At 33.3% G+C, this 21,744-nt stretch overlaps 3 protein-coding genes across 3 annotated transcripts; 1 reads left to right on the top strand and 2 right to left on the bottom strand.

The window, feature by feature from the left end:
• The first annotated feature begins 7,797 nt into the window (after window positions 1-7,797).
• Window positions 7,798-10,026, top strand: LOC129310090 (uncharacterized). The gene is made up of 3 exons (XM_054951930.1): window positions 7,798-8,908; window positions 9,597-9,656; window positions 9,753-10,026. Exons 1-3 carry the CDS (start codon window positions 8,089-8,091, stop codon window positions 9,803-9,805), a joined length of 933 nt encoding a protein of 310 aa, XP_054807905.1. The 5' UTR covers window positions 7,798-8,088; the 3' UTR covers window positions 9,806-10,026.
• Window positions 10,027-11,323: 1,297 nt separating this feature from the next.
• On the bottom strand, window positions 11,324-15,824 carry LOC129307911 (anthranilate phosphoribosyltransferase, chloroplastic-like). The gene is made up of 10 exons (XM_054948864.1): window positions 15,314-15,824; window positions 15,057-15,200; window positions 14,746-14,907; window positions 14,536-14,619; window positions 13,836-14,024; window positions 12,973-13,063; window positions 12,799-12,858; window positions 12,519-12,637; window positions 11,635-11,769; window positions 11,324-11,498 (listed from the first exon to the last, which is right to left on the bottom strand). The coding sequence occupies exons 1-10, from the start codon at window positions 15,509-15,511 to the stop codon at window positions 11,463-11,465; spliced, it is 1,218 nt and encodes a 405-aa protein (XP_054804839.1). The 5' UTR covers window positions 15,512-15,824; the 3' UTR covers window positions 11,324-11,462.
• A 2,288-nt stretch (window positions 15,825-18,112) lies between these two features.
• On the bottom strand, window positions 18,113-21,290 carry LOC129308080 (glutaredoxin). The gene is made up of 5 exons (XM_054949076.1): window positions 20,996-21,290; window positions 20,803-20,905; window positions 19,791-19,879; window positions 18,623-18,721; window positions 18,113-18,323 (listed from the first exon to the last, which is right to left on the bottom strand). Exons 2-5 carry the CDS (start codon window positions 20,901-20,903, stop codon window positions 18,238-18,240), a joined length of 375 nt encoding a protein of 124 aa, XP_054805051.1. The 5' UTR covers window positions 20,904-20,905; window positions 20,996-21,290; the 3' UTR covers window positions 18,113-18,237.
• Between the last annotated feature and the right edge of the window lie 454 nt (window positions 21,291-21,744).

Below are 21,744 nucleotides of genomic sequence, written 5' to 3'. Positions count from 1 at the left end.
TCATATATGTTAATTCATTCATGAGGATGCCATATTTTTATTTAGGGTTCGAACGGTCACTGAATATTTTAAACTCAGCTATAGGCTATTTTTGTCCCTCGACATTAAAGATTTCATCTCTTATCATATTGCTATTTTCTCACCATAACAGCTTTATTATGGTGCTGATGTGTACGTGTTGTTTGACTATGCATTTACAAGTGGATTAGAGGAGAAAGATAGATGAAGCTTATCAGAAAATGAAAAAAAAAAAAAAATTGAAGTCATCCTTTCTCCTCCATTCCTTCTCTCTACAATTCATCATAAAACACCCCCTTTGGACAACCTTCTTACTTTCTCCGATTGTCCCTTCTCTCTCCTCCATTCCCTCTCTCTCATACGTTTGATAACTAAGATCTTTAATGTCTAGTAGCCTCTACAAGAATTCATCAAAGTCATCTCCCGTGGCCAACATGTTGAAAATACCTTTTCTCCATTGTCACTACTCCACACTCTAATTAACAATTGTAAGGTCTCCTTTACTAAATCATAACTTTATTATTGACTCCTGGATAATTATGGAATTAACCCAGATGAGTTACCCTACCATGATTAATCATTTTCAAAACACTTTTAAAATCTAGTTGTATTTTTTCACAAATTAGGATCCCAAATTTTTGAAAGCATTAAAGGAACGATAGCATATCTATTTAAATATTTAAAATGAATGGAAGCATAGGATATCACCTTACACTAAAAGCATTGCAAGAAATTTGAAAAAAACAAGACAGCAAGAAATAGAGACAGGCATCGTGGTATACTCCTCTCTGTGTCACGTGCAACTGCAAGCTGTACATAACCGATAGTAAAGCTGCTATCAATTGATAGTAGCAGAGGCCAACTTTCAGTGTGCCTCATTTCTCCATCCGACGTCCAATTGAAGTAAATTATAATTTTCTTCGCATGACATCTTATCTATTTTCCTCTCTTCTATATGTGTTTTCTTCTAGTTCTTGGGGTTGTGGTAGTGTTGTCTGAATTTCTAGCAAATTTCTACCCATTTTAATGGAGTCTATGGGTATTATTTTAAGCTTTTAATCATTGGTTGTTGTTAATGGCAATGGCTAAAATTGTTCATAATGGGTTTGAGATTAGCCCTAGTACAAATTAATCAAGTTTAATCTGATACAGTAGATTAACAAGGTTAGTTAAGCTTAATAGAGGTTAAATAAAATAAAGGAATTAAAAATGAGGTTGTTTATTGTTAATATTGCTAATTAAGATATTAGGCCTTGATCACAATTAAGATCTAGTTAGTGATGATTAGTCATTAATGATGTTTGTCAATTCTAAATTTTATATTAACTACTCCTGGAGCTCATGGATAGTTCGTGAGCTTCCTCAAAATTCAAATTATACTTTTGGCATGGTAAATCAAGAGTTGAGGTAATCGAGAGTTAAATTATAGTATATGTGTATGTCTATATTTATGAGCTTTGATTATGTTATGTGAATGAATGGCTTTATGGTATGCTACTAAACACTCATATGTAAACATGGATTGATGGATATGATGTGTGTTAGGTGATAGTATGAGTATGTATCACATGACTAAATGGATTCAATGTTAGTTGTTTAAACTTGATTTGTTGATGATAATGTGACTGGATGTAAGTTGTTGAGTATGACTGTATGATTTAATGAGCATGAGAGAGATTATTAGATGAGTTAAGTATGTTTATTGTTATGATATCTCATGGCATCTAAAATGATGAACATGAATGTCATACCACGAATATGTGTAGTATGATATGATAGCGGTAATGTGATCTTATAAATTTATAATTTATGAACATAAGTATGATCATTTAGATGGATGAGTATAATCATAACTATGAACATGTCATTGTATAGATTTGCATGATCACTGATGGGTGGGAGTTCACCTGAGAAAGTAAGGGATTATAGAAATCTGTGTGGTACTCACCAATATCACAAAGCGTTAATGTTTTGGCTCTTGATTATTGCACCGGATCAGGTGAATTGACATCCCATGAGTTCAAGATAAGGAAATTCATGATCTGAGAATGAGTATGGGCCTTGGTATGGTCACCCCTCATAATTAAGAGCTAGGTTAATTAAGTCACATAGGATAATCCAATATAATTTAATGGCCCATGGGTTCAATAAAAAGTTATAAGGAATGTAATAAAGGTAGATGCACAATCATGCATAATTATCATCAGTTGTCTCACTTGTTTTTGTAGTCATGAATATATCATTGAGATACATGTTGAATAATTGTGAAATATATAAATGTGAATACAAGCCTTGATTACTTTTATGTGCCACACATCCATATGCTTGAATTTATGTGTTTGGCTATTGAGATTATATAATCTCACTCTTGTGGTTTCATATTTTCCAAGAGACACCCAAATTTAAGTCAAAAGGAAGCAGGCAAACCTAAAGACACTTAGCTAATTGTAATGTCTCTAATTATTCTTAGTGTGTAATTGAATAACTTATTACTGGCATTAGGAGACATTTGCATAGATTTTATTGTCTCTTGCTTGTAATATATGATGTTGATCTAGGCATCATGACATGAATTTTTATATTTCTTTAGAAATGAGTCAAGTGATGCATGCGGGTGCATGTTATAGGTTGCTCAATTTAAGGATTGTTAATTATCTCTAATTTGATTAGCCTCCTAATTGACGGTAAGCCTTAGGAGGTGTATCTTGAATGTTTATAACTTATGGATGTGAGTTAAGTGTTATGCATGTGGATCTATGTGTGATGAGTAAGTTTGGCCTAGTTGTAGATGCTAATGACTAAGAGTTAGAGGTTTGGGGACACTTGAGTGATGTGATGATTGTAGTTGTATACTTATAATCCCAAGTGTCCAAAATTCTCATATGATACCGAATTGTTATGAAACCAAAGTCATTATCTAGATTATTTAATTATCTTCATGTGGGCACTTAGATTACTTGCATTGGAGGTATAAGTAAAAGTTAAGAGCATCAAAAGTTAGGTCCCAATTGCTATAATATCTAATGCTGAGATGGTAAGTTGGCCACTATAGATTACTGGCCGTATCGTATAACATAGAGAGTGTCAACTATGGTGAATTATGTAGTTGGCCATGACGAATGTCCTTTATGAGGCAAGTTATGGTGGATGGTGCCGATGGCTGCTATAAGTGTTTTCTGTACCATGAGCCATGACGGATGGTCTTGTTTTACTAAAATGACTCTTTTGACCCTGTTCTAATTTGTTTTAATGCTCAAGCATTTTCCCTTGTTTCCATAACTAATATTATACTCTAACCTTAAACTATTTTAAGAGCCTTTTATAAAAGTATTCAAATCTAAACTATTTTATTTTTGGGATCTCACTTAGTTAAAAGTATTCTCAATCAATCTTTTAAGTGTTAAATAGTCAACGTTGATCTTATCTTCCTTTGATATATCCTTAATTTAGCTTATTGGCTATAAGAATGGTGGCTATATGTGATTAATGCTAGAGGACATTACAAGACTTATGGGATCATCAAGCGAACTACAAAAGTTACTCAAACGTAGACCCAAATCCTTCTCTTATTTAATGAAGTGCCTATCAAAAATGGGGAAAAGAGAGTGTGCCTATCAGAATTGGGAGGAAGAGAAAAAGCAAGTGGGGTTTGTCGCTTGGTTTGTTAAAATAAAAAATAAAAATATATATTTTATTATAAAAAATTATTAAAAATGCCAAAATGGTGGAACCAACAATCAAGGAAATGCATACACATTAGCACGCTAACGATATGGTGAAGGCAGGTTGACAGCCAGAGTATGGGGTAGAGTATTTTGAAGGTTAAAGGATAAAAATAACTTGTACTAAGTTTATGATGCTCACAAATTCTTTGGATAAAATTGAGGAGTACCTTAACATTTTTATTTATGAAATATGTATCTACCCAGACTAGTGTGAATAGTGTGACCATCACTTTGGATAGAGAAATACATAACTCAAACTCAACCAGAGGGAAGCTCCATTAATGTGTGTCCCTCATCATACTTGTTCAGTCAATTACAATTCATGGGCGTGGCCTTCATTTTCTTCCCATGAATAACCCAACTCGCGTTCCAATCCATTATACCTATCTTCTGCTTTGGTGAGGATGGCGAAATTAATGAGATAGGGGGGTTTATAAATTCATGGCGTGTTTCATTGAAAGAATAGAAACAAATTTATCAAGTTTAAATTTAAAACCGACAAAATTCAATAAAAATTTGATTCATAGTTTATAAAATTAGGGAATCAAATTTCACAATTAACATGAAAACCTTGTCGTTGAATAAGCTATAAACACATTTATAAGCACTATTTGAATTTAGAGGAATACTTTAGCTCTGGTGAATCCTCAAAAATTAACTCACCTAAATTTTTTTAAAACAAAAAAAGTTTAATTTTAAAAAAATGGTCAAAACATAAATTTTATTGTAATTATTAATTTTTTTAAACTGACTTTTACTAAGTGAACATTTTGATGAATCAATTTTTGGCCTACAAAAGGTCAAAGAGCCAAAAATAAACACTAGAAGAAAAGATGACAAACAAAAACAGGATCCTAATCCATTGTACTGATTCCCCTTACCCAAACCCCCAAGGGTATAACTAAAGTATTGACACTTAATTTAAATTAATTAATCTTTTTAGGATTTATTTATCATTCTTCCTAAAAATAATGTATAAAGATTGAGAACATGATTATTTATTATTAAATAAATTGTTGATGGAAAAAATATATCATTTGATTTAGTGCCCATGGTTTAGTATTATATGATTTAGCGGCAAGGATTTATTTTTATATTTAAGTATTATATCAGATAAAATAAGATATATAATTATACAACCTAGTTAAATATTTTATCATCATTTATTGATTTTAGGCAAATTTAAATTTAATTTTGAATTTGAATTATTATTTTACTGTTTTGAGAGCACTATTAATGGAGTTAAGGTTATTCGTTTGTATGTAGATTAGATCAGATTTTGAGTATTAAATAAAAATTTTTTATTTTTCTAATCTCCTTTTCCCTTTCTCTTTCTTCCTCCTCTCTCTTCTATTTCTTTTCTTCTTCTTCTTCTTTCCTTTTTCGTTTTACATCACTCATTCACTTGTAACATAAAAAATGTTAATCATTTTTTAACAAAATGTTCTTGTATAAAAACTGATCTGAACTTCTCTTGTATATTTTCTCTAATTCAATAAATTTAAGAGTAAATGATGAGTAAAAAAAAGTAATTGATACTTTGTTAAAAATAATCATTTTAAGATAAATAAAAACCCTAATCTGCTCTTGTTAATTATTTAAAAATGTTCTGAAAGTTCGATTGAAATTGTAGCAAGAGAATCAATCCTGAAGGCTAATTGAAGTCTCAGAAAACTGTTGTTTCATCTAAAATCTTGTCCGTATTTAATGCTACTGACAAATTACAAACTCGCATTTGTGTTCCAAAGGGATCCAATATGAAACAACGTGAACGTATCACGTTCTAATAAAATCAAATTGCGTTTGCCGTACTACTTCTCCTTTGACTTTTTTGCATTGTCGTAGTTTTTTGGTACTTTGATTTTCTTATTCTCCACCTGTCAATTCCCTGATTATGCTCTGGCTTTCATTTTTCTTACACGCAGGACTGTTAAATGTTACCAAGCCAAGATGACACTATCAATTTCACTGGTCATCATACATATCTAGTACAAAATTTATAATAAGACTCATTCAGAAATTGCAAATAATGTGACGCATTTTTTTAAGCTCGGTATTATGAAGCCATCAAAGTTGCAAGCAACAGGAAAGAAAGAAAGAAAGAAAAGAAACTACCTAAGTGAAAAAAATCCTGTTCAGAGAAGCAAAACCTATCATTGTGATCTCTATATCTCGAAAGAAATTAGTCCTTTAACGAGGATACCTTGATGTGAAAAAATAGTAAACCGTTAAAATTAGATGAACATGTATGCTGTTTGGAATTTGATAAATGAATCGCATTAATTTTAATTTATAAAAATTATGCTATTATAAATGTTATATTTTATATTGATAAAAAATTAATAACACTGGCATTAATATCAATAATCTCCTCTTATTCCTGATTGGAGATGTTGGCGGGAGGCATCCAAAGATAAGACATGGCATTTTTTTTATATAAAAAAAGTTAGGTAAATTGGATCTCCAGGTTCATTAACGTGAAAACATGTATATATTATTCACTAATAAAATTCTCACATTAATAATTTTATAAATTATAAGTCAAATCTTTATCAATTAAATTAATATTTGTTAGTTAAGACAAATTTTTTTTTTCAAAAACCAACAAAAGATAGGACAGTTCAAAATCTCACTTTGTGGCCCAAAAATAAGCCCGCCACTAGAATCAGTCTTAACCAGCGCGTATTTTGCTTACTTACGGTAAATAGATGGGCCATGAGGCCCGAAACAAAGAGATAAAACTACAAGTTCACATAGGAAACTTAGCCTGGAGAATTATCAAAGTCCAAAGACTTCAATTTGAAAGATGACGTGCAAAAGAAGAGGCTAAAATGGAACTGTCCATACCAGATCCACGCGTCTAGTACGTAGCTGTAGCCTGTAGAGTAAGGCTCTACATGAAGAGGGAAAGAACCGGTACGCAGACGGACTCGGTTTCAGTGCTCAGCGCCAAAGCACTGCCGATTGGCAGTGTTTTTTTTTATTTTTCTTTTCTTAAATCACAAATTTATTATTAATTTATTATTATTATAATAAATAATTGTTATAAAATTATTATTTTAATATTTAATAAATTAATAAATATTAAGATGTTAAAATTAAACTTAAATAGTTTAAATAAAAATTTTGATTTGAACATTAAGAACTGTAGTGAAATAAATAAAAAATGATCTGAATAATTTAAAATAAGGGTTGAATTTAATAAAATAAGTCAGTTTCTTATACTGTAATAAATTAATATTTGAATTTTTATTAAGAGAAGTATCTATATTTAATATCTGATTATGCCTTGAATAATATTATCTCTACTAAATAAACAACTGTCCAAAATCAATAAAATAAAAAAATATTTTAATGAATTAATTTGTTCATATTTAATCTTAACATCTTAATATTTATTTGTTATTTAAATATTAAAATAATAATTTTATAATATTTATTTATTATTATTATAATAAATTTGTGGTTAAAAAAGGTAATTAAAAAAAAAACACTAACAAACGGTAGTGCTTCGGTGCTGAGCATTATAGTGCTTATCTTAGAATGAGCACACTGAAACCGATTCTGTATGGAGACTGGGAGATTTTTCTCTTAATACAACGTGCAGTCACAAATCAATTGGTGTTAAATTTAACAAAATTTTCACAATTCTCAAATGTATCTCATTTAATATTCAACAGTATCTCAAAGATAATTAACTCTAATAAGAATATATTTATAGAAAACTAAAAAAAAAAAAAAAAGTACACAGAATACGTGAAGCATGCCCCAAACCTATGCCACCACGATTCATGACTCTCAAAGAATTCTAAAAATAAAAACATTTTATAACTTTAGCATTCTTTATCGACTCATTAAAGAAGGGTTGAGAAATCTTCGACGAGGAAGGATCTAATAAATTTTGGATGCTTGAGCGTCACCCTGCTTGCCCATTTCCAATCCTCTAAAATCCTTTTCTTAGCACTGACGGCGTTCTGTCGTCCTTCGTGTCCTTGGTTGCAAGCTCTCTTTAACTTTTGAACCTCTTCACTGCTATATAGTCATCAAGAAGCAATCTCATTATAATATTCGATTTTAAAGCTGCCTAACCAACAAAGCTATCAATATCACCTTAAAGAACTAATTATACTTCCGACACACCAAAAAGTGGAAGGAAAACCCATAAACAATTCAACCCAGATTCCTCAACACTGCCAAATGAATCATGCGTGTGTGTCTGCAGTGAATAAAACCACCCAACAATTAACACTTTTCTCATCATCAAATTATAACCAAGGCAAGTATATCTTCATTTTCAGGCAAGTGTTCGGTGCTTTGTCCCTTCCATCCTCAATCTCTCTCAGTCATGCCCATTTTTTTCCTTATACTCCGTCTCATCTTCTCGTCCTGTCTAATCCCGTTAAGCTCCGGCCATCCTCACTCATGCCGATCATACTGTGGAAACATAACCATAGACTACCCATTTTCACTCCAATACGGTTGCGGCCACCCCGGCTTTCGCGACCTTCTCTTCTGCATCAATGACGTTCTCATGTTTCACGTAAGCTCCGGATCTTACAGGGTCCTGGACATAGACTACGCTTATCAGGCACTCACTCTCCACGAGCCACACATGTCAACGTGCGACAAGATTGTGCTTGGTGGCCGCGGCAATGGGTTCGCAGTGGAGCCGTGGCGGCAGCCCTACATGAATCCGACGGCTGACAACGTGTTCATGCTCATAGGATGCGCGGCCGAGTCACCTTTGTTCCAAGGTTTTCCAGGAAAGAACCTGCCTTGTCGAAACGTTTCGGGGATGAGCTGCGAAGGGTTTTATGGGTGTCCGGCTTGGGACATGTTGGGCCACAAGCGGGTTGGGCCACAAGCGTCGTTCTTTGCGTCAGGCCCACCGGAATGTTGTGCAGTCCCGTTTGACATTATAAAGGCTATCAACCTTAGCAGGCTTGGGTGTGAAGGGTACAGCAGTGCCTATAATCTGGCACCGTTGAGGGTCGATGGGCCTAAAGGATGGTCTTACGGGATACGTTTGAAGTATTCGGTGCAAGGGAATGATGGGTTTTGTGCAGCGTGCGAGGCCACTGGTGGCACGTGCGGGTTTGGTTCGGACGGAATCAGACAGATTTGTATGTGTGGGAGCACCAATTCAACGTCCAACTGTGATTCAGGTCAGTTAAACAAACGAATTGTGAAAGAAAATAGTACCTGGTTCTAAATGCATCAATCCAACTCACCGAAATCAAGAAAATATAATTAAATTATTAATTTTGTTAAAAAATAAGATAAATTTTTTATTTTACCCAGAAGACTTTTATATTTGTATGAAATTTTCTCACATATTTAATGATTTTATATAAAAATAATATTAGAAAAACTTAATTAATACTTCACAAATTTTATCCCCTCTAATAAAAGGAAGAAATTCTTAGATGAATCGGATATATCATTTCATTTGTAATATGTCCAACAAAAACATGACATTTAGATTATATTAAATAAAAATTAATTTTAATATTAATGATAGTAAAAAGAGAAAATATAAAAAGCTAAATATAAATTATGTTATGAAAGTAAAATCAATTAAAATAATGTTACATAAAATTTTATTTAGATAACTTTGGTCATTTTAATTAAATAGATTATAAATAACATGACGTACTCAATCTATTTAAAAATTGCTTTCTAAAAAATGCCTTGTAAAAAGGACAGCAGAATACATATGAATATATATGATTTATTTGTTTTAAATTTGAGGGATATTTTGTAAGGTTTTAATTTTGAAGAGTATCCCTTTCTTGCCGAGTTATTGTTGATCATAAGTGTAACGTTAAACTGGCTCTTTCTGCAAATTTACAGTCAGCTTGTCGTCGTCGGACACAGCAACAGCAAGGTCTATGATGATGAAAATGTTTGCAGGTGAGCATCTAAATGAGAGTGAGGTTTCATGTTTCAGCAAAACTATCATGTGGCTCTAATTAAGGAGGGATCTTGTTGTCTAACAACTTTTTGCAGGATCATGGACGTATATGCTGCTATTGATGACAACTATCTGGATCTGGATTTGAATAATTGCTTTTTTTTTTTTTTTACCACCGATTTCAATGTTGACCACTACTACCTGAGAAAATCAACAAAGAGTGGAATCGAAACTCATTTTGTAAATAAATTTTTGGCTGAAGCACAGGAACGGATAATAGGAGTTTGGGAGGATGGGGGTGAATGAGAGTGAATTATATTACTTTGTTTTGTATTATGTGTCTTCATTCTATCTATTGCTTTTCATAAACTGTCTCCATTCTCATTTTCCTCCCTTAATACGCGACAACAATATTCCAAAGTGAAGGTATAGCAGGGGCCAACCAGTTACTTCACAATCATGGCCAAAATTAAATAAACAGATTCACCTTTCTTTACTTTTGTTAAAATTGAAGAAATCTCTCGTTTATTTTCAAAATTACTAATCTACCCTTCAAAACTTAAAAACACTCAATTACTATTCGAATAACCAGCTCCCTTTGCCTGAACTTCATCATTGACGCTTAACCCCTCTCATGAAGTCAAGCAGAGAAATATTAATCATCCTCCATACTCGGAGAGGTTTAAGTATATTTCTTCTAAAATGGACAAGAGAGCTTTATAGTTAAAGTTTGCATATAAACCAACACAGTTACTCATCTAGCATAGCCTGATAAAAAATCAACCAGCCCATCCCCAAAAGAAATCAGACACCTTTGAAGCGTGCTGAAAATCGTGCAATATATATTAACCTGCTCCTTTGGCCCAACACAAGGCATATAAAATGACGTTTTATTAAGTATTGGTTTGATGAAATTTTTTTAAGGTACAAATGATATTTATATTTCTTTTCTTTTTTTAGCTTGTTTATGTGAATTTTATCTTGCTTCGCAAGCAATATACTTTTTTATAAAAAAAAATCAAGAGTTTTCATCACGCCATCTGTCATCATGAGGAGGATAACACTACTGCTTAGACAAGGTAACCCAATGCTACCAAGCCTGAAACACTAGGGCATCGCATAGGCAGGGTTAGATTGCAAGCTTCAACATTCAACTAATTAAGCCCAACCCTACCTAGCCTTACTCATTGTTCAAGCCCATACACCAAGCGTGGTCAGTCCGTTCATAAACTTTAAACCCAACTTCAACAAATACACCGGCCTGTTGTTTTGACTGAAGACTTAATTTAGCCCAATAGAACCTAGCAGACCTACTCTAAGTCAAGAACTAGGTTGATTAACCATCAAATATTGATTCAACTAATAATTTGACTTATAACTTACAAAATTATAAAATCAAATCTTGCCATTAATGTAAAAACTTTTTTAACAAGTGACCTATAAGCATTCTTTGAACTTGAAAATATATCCAACCTGAAAAATCCCAAAACCTAAATCATCTAAATTTTATTGTCAAGAAAAGAAAAGAATTAGGTTGGCTATAGTATTTTCTTTTTAAAACAAACAAAAACCTACTCTAAATCAGCTCCCTACTATAGATAAATCTTAATTCCCTAAAGCGTCACCTTTCCTCTTGCTCTCCTTTGCGTATTACTGAAACCTCCAGTGCAGAGAAGAATAATTACTTTTACATATTACCAAAACTAAATTTCTCATCCATGATAATTATACATCTCTTGGCTCATTCATATTCAGCGAGGCCTTCCCTGCATATATCCAGTGATTCTGAAAAATACAAAATTGATTCAAGAAATCTTTGTAACTCCATCGTCTTGTATTCTCTGCAATTGTAGAGATGTGATGGGCAAATGAAATTAGCAATACGATTGGCATGAAAAGTAAATAATAATAATTATAATGATAAAAGCCGGTCTCAAAAAAATAAATAATAATAATAATAAGGATCGGTTTACTTACACTTGAGACATCCTTCCATGTGTTCAGAGTCTTTAGAGCCTTCCCAGATTCTTGCGTCTCACGGGCCAAAGACACTCCTTCGCCCAAGTTCTTCGCATGGCCACTCACCAGCAGAGCTGCTGCTGCATTGAGGACCTAGCCATTTTTTTTTTTTTTGGCGTAAGTAAAACAAAATAGATCTTTCAGTTCACGTGCATTCAGAGTGCAAGATGAGAATCGAAGTACTATACAAGATGCTATGATTTACCTTGCTAAGAAAAATGAAAAAGGAAAAATAATAAAGAATAAACGTTTATTTCAACATCAATAGGTACACTGAAGGAACATGAGGGAAGGGTAGAGCGGTCAATACTAAACCACCACTACGTTTCTTCTGGTCAGGATGTAAGGTGTTTCATGGTGGGAGTTCGAGGAAACATTTGAAAGAAAAGCAGGATTTCAACAAATTCTGATGCTCTAATTTGTTTCTGTGGTTAACCTCCACATGATTTCTACGGTGAAAGTTTCAGGGAAACATTTTAAAAAAGAACCCACCAAGATAAGTTATCAACAAATTATAATGGTATATTACATGTTTTAACAATCAATTAGGGAGCCGAGTTTCACCACCTGACGTTTCCGAGCCATGACAGGAAAAGGATGCTCAACTTGAAAAATGTGCAAGAATTTTCCAAGGGAGAAAAGAGCAAACTAAGACAGAATGTAACGAATTCAGCCTCAGTAATAAGTATCCAATACGGAAGCCTGAGGATCATGCTTATATGCATGTGCATACATGCAAGCATGTATAATGTGTGTGTGTGTGTCCGAGGTTAACTTCTTATCAGTTAAAGTGGTACCATCATCTCAGCTGCTTAAAGATTAGGAAATTAAAAGCTACTCACAAAAGCATCAGCTATGGGCCCTCTCTCTCCAGCTAGGACACGCTTCAAAATCTCTGCATTGTATTCTGGGCCACCACCTTTCAAGTTATCAAGGTTGCACCGAGGTATATTGAACTCCACTATTCCAGGGGGGAAATAGTTCTCACGTGTCAGTGCATTCAACTATCTATTGTAAATAAAAAGATCTCCCATAGCACACTAATTTAGACGCTAGTGTATTGTATCAAAATACTTCACAACAAATAAGATGTAAAAAACCATTAATCTATCATATGCTTACATGGATCAAATTGGAACTTGTCAATCTTTTCTGGAGTGACATCAAGTATCAAACCAGGACCTGTGGGAAACACACAAGAATACCAAAATACAGGTGTCAGGAAAATCTGATTCAAATACCTATAGCTACCAAATAAAAAATCATCAAAATTGCAATGAAAGCAAGAGGAATTGCCAAGGGGACTCATTTCATCCAAGCCTTCAGAGTGGACAACCAGAGCCCTTTTCATGCCAAATCTTTGAAGTGCCTCAGCCATTTTGAAGACCTAGCCAAAAAGCCAAAACAAACAGCTTATTAGATGCAGCATATGAGGATGAATAGATATCAAATCCATCAATTTATACCGTTAGTTCCTGTACAACTGTCAAAAAGCAGTAACTACATAATCCACTAAGTTTTACTGTCAACTCGCTAAGAAAATGTCTTATATACTTGGATTGGTGCCAGCCATTAAATTAAATCATGGGCTCTTCTAGGTAAACTAAATTTTTAGTTTGACTTTAAGAAATCCTATTCCATGGAAACCTTATCACAGTAGGATAAATAGATATTAACCTTGAGTGAATCAGCCAGTCTTAAGTAAAAACGATCGTAGGATTTAATCAATAGTTTACATAGTACCCAGCAAAACATGCTTGGAATTCTATCTTACTATATGGCAAAATATGAATTCAAGTTAGTGAATCAGTTGTTTTGGAGGCCAGTGTTTTTGGAACCTAGATTACAGATCAATTGAGATAGTTTGACACTTTTTTTTTTTTTTGGGTGGGGGAGTGGGGCTAGCGGAATGGGTTCTAAGGGCGATGCATAAGTTCATAATTGATAAATCAAGTTGTCTGCCACTATTATTGTTAGTATTTAAGATATTATGAGCAAATAGTATTCATATATTGTATGACTTCATAATCAGGCATATTATATAGCTGCAAATCAAATATGTGAAGGAAAGATTCAAATAGTTTTCTACTGCGTAAATGATGTCGGATGCTAATGAATTTAATTCTCAGTTAGCAGTAGCAAATAATTAATGAACGTACCAGATCTTCCGCATATACCCCAACAACTGCATAAGGTACTCTTGCTGGATTTAACATGGGACCCAATATATTGAAAACAGTTTTTACTTTTAGCTTTTTTCTTATAGGACGGACAATCTTCATGGCAGGGTGGTACTTTGGAGCCATCATAAAACCAATTCCAGCTTCATTCAGGCACCTTATTATTCCCTAATTTGTGCTCACAAAAGAGAACAATAAATTCAAATTACTACACACATTAGTCAATATCAAGAATATAGCTTTGCTTCATTCTATTAACTAAATAGAAGTACATAAGGTTCAATACCCTCCTTCACTCTTAAGAAATCCACACTTTGAAATGGATTACCTTGTCTTGTGATGCACTTTATCTTAGACTTCAAGTTGGAAGCTCATGAGAAAACCATCGAAAATTTTTATGTCCAGAAAAGCATACCCGTGAGCATAATTTATTATTACCACTTAAATAAGAACAATTCTAACACTATTCTACCAAATTGATGACCAGAAATACATCCAATGTCCTAGACAAAGAACCTCTCATTTGATTATTAATTAATGATTAATATATTAATATTACTGCCAAGTTCTGTTCGTATATATTTATCCCCCAAATGACAGAGGGCTAGAATGAACTGATACAAAAGTCAAAATCCTAAACTAGTCCAAATTTACCACTCTTGATACATTTTGCACTAACCTCAGGATCTAAGTCAATAGCCACTCCCAATGCTTCTAGTACATCGGCACTTCCACACGCAGAAGAACTCGAACGGTTTCCTTGCTGCAGTAAGAAAAAAAATCAATTACACTTCGATACTCAATATATTACAGCTCCATCAACAAATGCTCCCATTGTAGAGTAATTTTCTGCCTCTCTGTCAATATGCGCACTAAAATACATCTTCACCTTCGCAACTTTAGCACCACAAGCTGCAGCAAGTATCGAAGCCCCAGTTGAAATGTTTACAGTGTTTGCACCATCGCCTCCAGTACCGACTATGTCAACCGCATCGACCAATCCTTCGACCTTCAGGGCATGTTTGATCATCGCTCTTGCTAATCCCACAATCTATTTTTTTGGTAACATAATCCCACAATCTATTTAGATAATAGTAACAGTAATAAAAAAAATACAATCCTTAGCCAGGGAAGAACCCGAAAGCAGCAAATTTTTATTTTTATTTTTTTGGGTGGAAGAACCAAAAGCAGCTGACTTACTTCTTCAAAAGTCTCTCCTTTGGCTCTCAAAAGCACAAGAAAAGCACTTATCAATGCCTCATCCGCTTCGTTCAATAAGAAGTCAAGGGAATCTTCCGCTTGGGCTTCCGATAAACTCTCCCCATCAATCAACGACTCAATCAACTGCACCATTCAGGTATGCAAAATAATTGACGATAGGAAAATAATGAATGAACAAATTTACAACAAACAAAACCCAAACAAATAAACGATGAACAAAAGACATGATAGTAAACCTGGCTGAACGACTTGATCGACGAGCCTGTACTCTGAGCAACGTTGACCTGAGCAGGAATCACCAAGTTCTTATGCTTTTGGGGAAGAATTGGATGTGAAGAAGAACAATGTCGTAGATTATGGGTCGGGGAGAAATACCGATGACTGAATAAAGGGGGAGAAGCAGAGGAGAAAGATGTAGACAAAATCCTAGCCATGGCTAGTTGGCTTGGCTCTGGTCTGAATTCTGAACACAGTGGAGCTGAATATTTGGCGGGTTCTGAAGCTATAGCCTCGCTCAAAAACAGTGAATCCGAACAACGTTCAGGGTATATCTGCTTAGAAATCACTCAGAATCCTCCATAAGATTTGTATAGTAAAAAACTGATGGCAAAAGATGAAAATAAAGGAGAAGAAAGAAGCGCTCTAGCATTTCCCAAAAATAGGCATTGCTAGTACTCGCGCCCGCCTGCTCGACGCTGTTAGTTGCTGGAACCGGTTTCGGTGCTCAGCAAGCTGCCGAGCACCCTGATGCTCATCATCCAGTAAGATCTGGATGGTCCAGGTTTTTTTATTTTTAATTTTAATTTTAATTTTTATAAAAATAAAATTTATAAATTTTTTTTATAAATATATTCATCATCAATCTATTAATTAAATTTTAAATTTAAAATAATTTAATTTAATATTATAATTTTTATAAATTAATTATCTAAATATACTCTAAATAAGAAAGGTTAAATATTAAATTTTTTAATAATTTTTTATTTTATTAAATTTTTAATATTTTTTACTTAATAAATATAAAATAAAAGCTTTAAATCTAGACCTTAAAAATAAAAATTTAATATTAAATTTAAACCGTTCAAAATACATTTAGATAGTTAATTTATAAAAATTATAACATTAAATTGAATCATTTAAATTAAATCAGTACCATCTAAATTAATGATGAATATATTTATAAAAAATTATAAATTTTATTTTTATAAAATATAAAATATAAATTGAAATTAAAATTAAAATTGAAAAAAAATGAACCATTCAAATTAAAATTTGAATGATTCAGATCTTATTAGACGATGAGCACCACGATATTCAATAACTTGCTGAGCACCGAAACCAGTTCCGTTAGTTGCTTGATTGGTGAGCTTATTGCGGGGATAGTTCTAAAAAATTTGGGCAAAGAAAGTTATACCCATTCGCATAAATTATGTTGGCCTCTTATTTTTCATGTTTTCTTGATAACCATATCAATTATTTTGACATTTCCCAATGATTTTTCTTGAAAAAAATTCAGGTTAAAGCTAAACCAACCTGACAGCCAATTTAGCTACTCACTAAAAGTACTTTAACCACATCCTAAAAGTGATTAAAAGTATATTTTCATTTTTGGAAGTGTTTGGTTTATTTTCAATTTCAATTTGCTTAACATTTTCATGAAATCCAAATAGACTTTTGCTTAACTCTCCAAATAACTCTCCCAACAGGCCAGCATGACTTGATGACGTGAGACCAAGCTGGTGTTTGTCTTAACATTTTCAAGTATAGGATTTGGCTTTGCTCCTCTTAGACTTTTTTCAAAGGAGCGTCCGCTGCACCCTCCAACCAAATCTTTTAGACGATCTAAATTTAATTTTTTATTTTTTATTTTCATTAAAATAAAAAATTATAAAAGTTATAAATTTTTTAAAAGAACCTTGCTACCAATTTGGGAAGCTTAGATTTAATATTAATAGTCTAAATTTAATATTTACCAAACAATACACTCTAAACAGTGTAAATTTGATATGAATAGTTTAAATTTAATATTAACAATTTTTATAAATTGGTTATCCAGATATCCTTAGAACAATGCAAATATCTATTAAAAAGCATTTTTTAAAATATATTTAAAAAATTATAAGTTAAATATTTTATATCAAACTATACATATAGTTAACTTATAAAAATTATAAAAAAATAAATATTAAATTTAGATCATTAATATTAAATCTAATCTGTTCAGATTAGTAACAAAGTTTTTTAAAAAAATGTATAATTTATAATTTTTATAATTTTTTATTTTAATAAAAAAATGTAAAATATTAAATTTGTCTAAATGATTCAGATTTGGTTGGGATGCACAACGGACACTCATCTAAGGAAAACCTCAGAGAGCAAAGCTAAGTCCATGAACGTATCGGATATCTCTCTAACTTTATATATAAATCACCTTTTAAAATAAATTCTTTTTATAAGTCCCTATGATTCATCAATTATTTTTTAAATTTTATCTTCGTAAAGAGTAGAAAGTTACATAAAAAAGAAAATATTTTTAAAAATGAAGCATTCAATAAAAATAAATTAAAAAGTTTCTTTCTTTTTTTTTTTAAGACAAAGTAAAAAATGTAATTACATCTCTTGATTTTGATAAGATGGTAAAAATTAACTCATGTATAGGGACAGGACCAAGAAGAGTAAAATTTGCTGTGTTTCATTGGCCCCAAGGTTACGTGGATAGGAAGATTGAAGAGTATACTATTTCATTGTTAAACTCAACAACCCATGATGACGCCCATTTGAGATTTTCCTGTGAACGTGGCTTGGCTCAGCAGCGGCAGCTGGTGACTGAAAGCTTCCACGATCTTGAACAGTCAGAAAAGCTCCAAAACTGTCGCTCTCCTCTTCTCCCACGCCGAAACCAGTTAGTATCAAAATTTCTTTATATTATTGGTTTTCGTAACTTGATTGTTACACATCCATATTACGCAGTTTCGATAAAATTTAGAGAGCATAAACTGTTCGTAAATATTTTTTTTGGGGGGGGGGGTGGGGAGTACACAGAAACGCCCAATTTATAAATTGGTTGCTTTGAAAAAAGCACCACTACATAATACAGAGTAATGGCAGAAGTTATTTATTACCCAGTCATATTATACAAGCCAGCATTCTGTACGGCTGTTTAGAGCTGGGCAGAGTTATTGGCGATGGCACCAGCACCAATGAGAAGTGGAGTAAGTTGACCTGCTTGGTATTTCGCCATGACAGCTGCAAGATTCAAGGGATAGGATGTTAAACATGGGAAGAAAGCAAACGAAATATGAACATGCTCACTAAGCGTTTTTTCATCATGTTGGATAAATAATCTAAATGGATCTCATGGAAAGAATTACAATTACAATTATATCAAAGACTCGTATCCCATTTATATAAGGCTTCTAGTAAAAAAAAATTATATAAGGCTTATATCCCATTAAACTCATTTTTAAAATTTCCCTTCAAATATACTATGAATTCACTCATAAATTGAGAGGGTCAGCATGAAAGAAGCTTAAGTGTCCCCTTACAGTCACAACCACCGATGTGCTTTCCTGCTATAAACACATTAGGCACGGTCCTTTGTCCGGTCCATTCAGCCAGAGCTGTCTGAATATCACCCCCGTCACCTTCAAATAGTGAAAAGCAAATCTTTAGATGAAACTTCATTTTTTGAATGAAAACTGAAAAATTCTATTCACTAACGGAAAAGAAACAAGATACAAGGTAAAGCATACAGAAAAGCCTAACTTTCATCATACCCCAATCTCTTATGAAAGACGAAAGATGGTTTATGATCAAAGTTTCTAATACAGCATGACCATATGTAGCCTAGAAATTCATAGCCATTTGCTCCTCTATACATGAAATTAATAAAAACGTTCTAATCCTAACTCAAAAAATTAACAGTGTCTTGAATGATATCTCTTCAGTGGAATCTGGAAATAACGAAATACTAGTAGTTAAAGCCAGCAGCATGCTTCTCAGTCAGATGCCATTTAACTTTAAAAAAGAAAAATACAAGAAAAAATGCACAACGTCAAAGATAAAACATCAATCAATCCATAGAGTCGTGACAACCAAAGCCTAGGTCGTAACTCAGAAGATCAATGAGATCAATAAGATGCTATTTAACTTAACAACCACATAGTAGCTGATTCATGTATGTAAATGTACTGAAGTCTGGATATATGTGGATCGATCACGTATATGAAGCAGCTCAAGGTCTTCAGAGCAAGCAAAAATACATCCAGAAGCAAATTATCTTCCACCAAGGTTGTGGTTTCTTTGAAAATTTAAATGAAAACTCCATTGCAAAGGGTCAATGCCTTGACATTAAAAGAAGGCTTAGTAGCTAAAAGCAAGGCGGCTCTCAAGATAATGTTATAGCACAGCAGTTTATATAGTGGATGATCAGGTAGGAAAAAGACGTTCAAAGGAAATCACTGAACAGCCAATCCGCCACAGTTGTGAATGTAATAATTAGGAATTAATTAATGGGCAAACTACAAAAGACAAATGGGGAGAATACCTGAATTATGATCAAAAGACAGCTACAAACTACAAAGTAGTCCTCAAATCAACTTGTATAAACATACGAAGCTAGGGAGCTCTCAAGGCAGGTTTTGAAAATAACAATATTAATGTATCGAAAGTATAAAGCTTGATGATTTATCAAGAGGATCCAGAGAAACTTACTTTCCTCATCTAATTCAATGACCTTAAACGCTGCCCCTAGCTGATTTAAGAGATCTTTGACCCTCTTGCAGTAACCACAGTATGTCTTACTGCCAGTAAATTTTCAATTTTCAAATGAATCATAGATATGACAAGCAGAAACAGTATAAGAAAAGGCACCAATTGGAGGAGGGGAGAGTAAGAGTGCAAAATGAAAAAGCAATGAATGCTTCGCTAAAAATCTACTAAACATAGCAGCCATATTTGAATTAAAAGGCGCGTACATGACACAATTAAGTTAAAGGAAATTTTTTCCAAACGAAATCATTGAGATAAAAAGGCGCATAAATGCACAATCACGCAAAGGAGCTCATATCAGTTTCCTAACAATGTATTAGGATCTATGAAATCAATGCTCAATAGACAACAAATATAAAACCTCGCCTGAAAACTGAAAGTGTATTTGAACAACTGAATCAATCAGAAACTCGAATTGGAGGTGGACTTATCCATTCTTTCAATGGCCAAAGAGGGACATCTTGCTTCTCACTTTAATATCAGGTTTACCGAATACTACAAACTGACCATTTCTAGCGGCCGTTAAGGATAACAAGAACCATAAGTCCATAACCCTTTCGGTTATAATTTTGTCCAAATCCCCACAGTTCACGCTCCACACTATACAACCATTCCCTTTAATTTCTATAAGGCCGAGAGCTGTATAAAAAGGAAGAAATAAACACATAAACAATATGCCTCCAAACTATAAGCCTGGCTGCAAAATTTCCCTCTGACAAGGAATTCGCTTCTAGCTGGTCACTGTAAGTTTCAGGTGAAATCAACTAGTACGAAAATCAAATCTTCACAACAATTCCATTTATATGAACCCTTCCACTGCCATAACGTTTACACAAATAAAATCATAGAATGCTCCCCTCCTGTCCCTCCTCTTCGCCAATGATTACAAGTCCAATTCGTCAATTCCCAGCCCCAATTAACCAAGATAGGCGATTAAGAGGCAGAGATATAGTACCTGAAGACAACGACGGGAGAGGAGGATGCTATCTCCTTAGCCTTATTCAACGCCATTTCCAGTTCTTCCTTGCTCTTCCGAGTGCTTAGAATCGATCCCATCCCTATGTTTTTATAACAAGTATAATAATATAATGCGAGAGAATGAACACAGAGAAAGAATGCGACAGGTGTTAGAAGCTCCTTCAACCTACCTTCTTGCAGGCACGATAGCACTAAGCACGTAAACTTGTCAGAACGAGAGAGAAGGGGAAATAGAACAAGGCCAAAACAGGGAACAGGTGTCGTGATTCGCAGCCGCTTGCGATTAAGAAGAGGGGAGTTTAAGAACAAAAGAAGAAACAACAATTCTGCTTCTGTACATCAGCAGTGATCATATTCATCGGTGATCTCTTGCCGACGTTGCGCTCTTCACTTTCGTCTTCAACTTTGACCTTGCTTAGACATGAAGCTGGGAGGAGAATCACAATTAGGTACCAAGAAAGAGAAAAAAAGAAAAAGGAGAAAAAGGAAGTGATAAAAAAATTCCACAGATTATGCAAATGACAAAAAAAGTTTTCATGTCCTGACCCCACTTTAGTTCCTGAAAATTTTTTTGTCATTAGATTTTAAAGTAAAAAAATATTCTTACCTCTATAAAAGAGGGACGGCAATATGGCTCGCACATTCTCATCTCCATCTCTTCATTTCAAGCTTTTTGAAGCTATCCAAACAACAAATAGCAAGCTACATTTAACTAAAATCTTTCCCTACATTTATATATTTTAATGAAATTGTTCCCATTTTCTCCACAAAAAAACTGAATTAATGATAATGAAATGATATAAAATTTTGTAAAAAATAATGAAATTTGGTAATAAATTTTCCTCATAATTATTTAAATGTTTATAATTTATTTTTAAAAAAATTTATCAAAGATTTAACTATTATTAGTTTAATGTAC

The sequence above is a fragment of the Prosopis cineraria genome, unplaced genomic scaffold, assembly GCF_029017545.1.
Source record: "Prosopis cineraria cultivar Desert tree isolate PC_DT_omini unplaced genomic scaffold, ASM2901754v1 PC4, whole genome shotgun sequence".
NCBI classification, from domain to species: domain Eukaryota; kingdom Viridiplantae; phylum Streptophyta; class Magnoliopsida; order Fabales; family Fabaceae; genus Prosopis; species Prosopis cineraria.
This window is presented reverse-complemented; position numbering and strand designations above follow the sequence as displayed.

Excerpts from the sequence above, each read along its gene's own strand:
- LOC129307911 (XM_054948864.1), bottom strand. The coding sequence starts at position 15,511 with ATGGCTAGGATTTTGTCTACATCTTTCTCCTCTGCTTCTCCCCCTTTA. Across the intron at positions 12,638-12,798 it reads CAAGTTCCAATTTGATCCAT|TGGAGTTCAATATACCTCGG; the intron begins GTAAGCATATGA and ends CCCCTGGAATAG. Across the intron at positions 11,770-12,518 it reads GGCCCATAGCTGATGCTTTT|GTCCTCAATGCAGCAGCAGC; the intron begins GTGAGTAGCTTT and ends AAAAATGGCTAG.
- LOC129310090 (XM_054951930.1), top strand. The coding sequence starts at position 8,089 with ATGCCCATTTTTTTCCTTATACTCCGTCTCATCTTCTCGTCCTGTCTA. Across the intron at positions 8,909-9,596 it reads AACGTCCAACTGTGATTCAG|TCAGCTTGTCGTCGTCGGAC; the intron begins GTCAGTTAAACA and ends GCAAATTTACAG. Across the intron at positions 9,657-9,752 it reads GATGATGAAAATGTTTGCAG|GATCATGGACGTATATGCTG; the intron begins GTGAGCATCTAA and ends AACTTTTTGCAG.
- LOC129308080 (XM_054949076.1), bottom strand. The coding sequence starts at position 20,903 with ATGGGATCGATTCTAAGCACTCGGAAGAGCAAGGAAGAACTGGAAATG. Across the intron at positions 19,880-20,802 it reads TCTCCCGTCGTTGTCTTCAG|TAAGACATACTGTGGTTACT; the intron begins GTACTATATCTC and ends ATTTACTGGCAG. Across the intron at positions 18,324-18,622 it reads GCACATCGGTGGTTGTGACT|CTGTCATGGCGAAATACCAA; the intron begins GTAAGGGGACAC and ends TGAATCTTGCAG.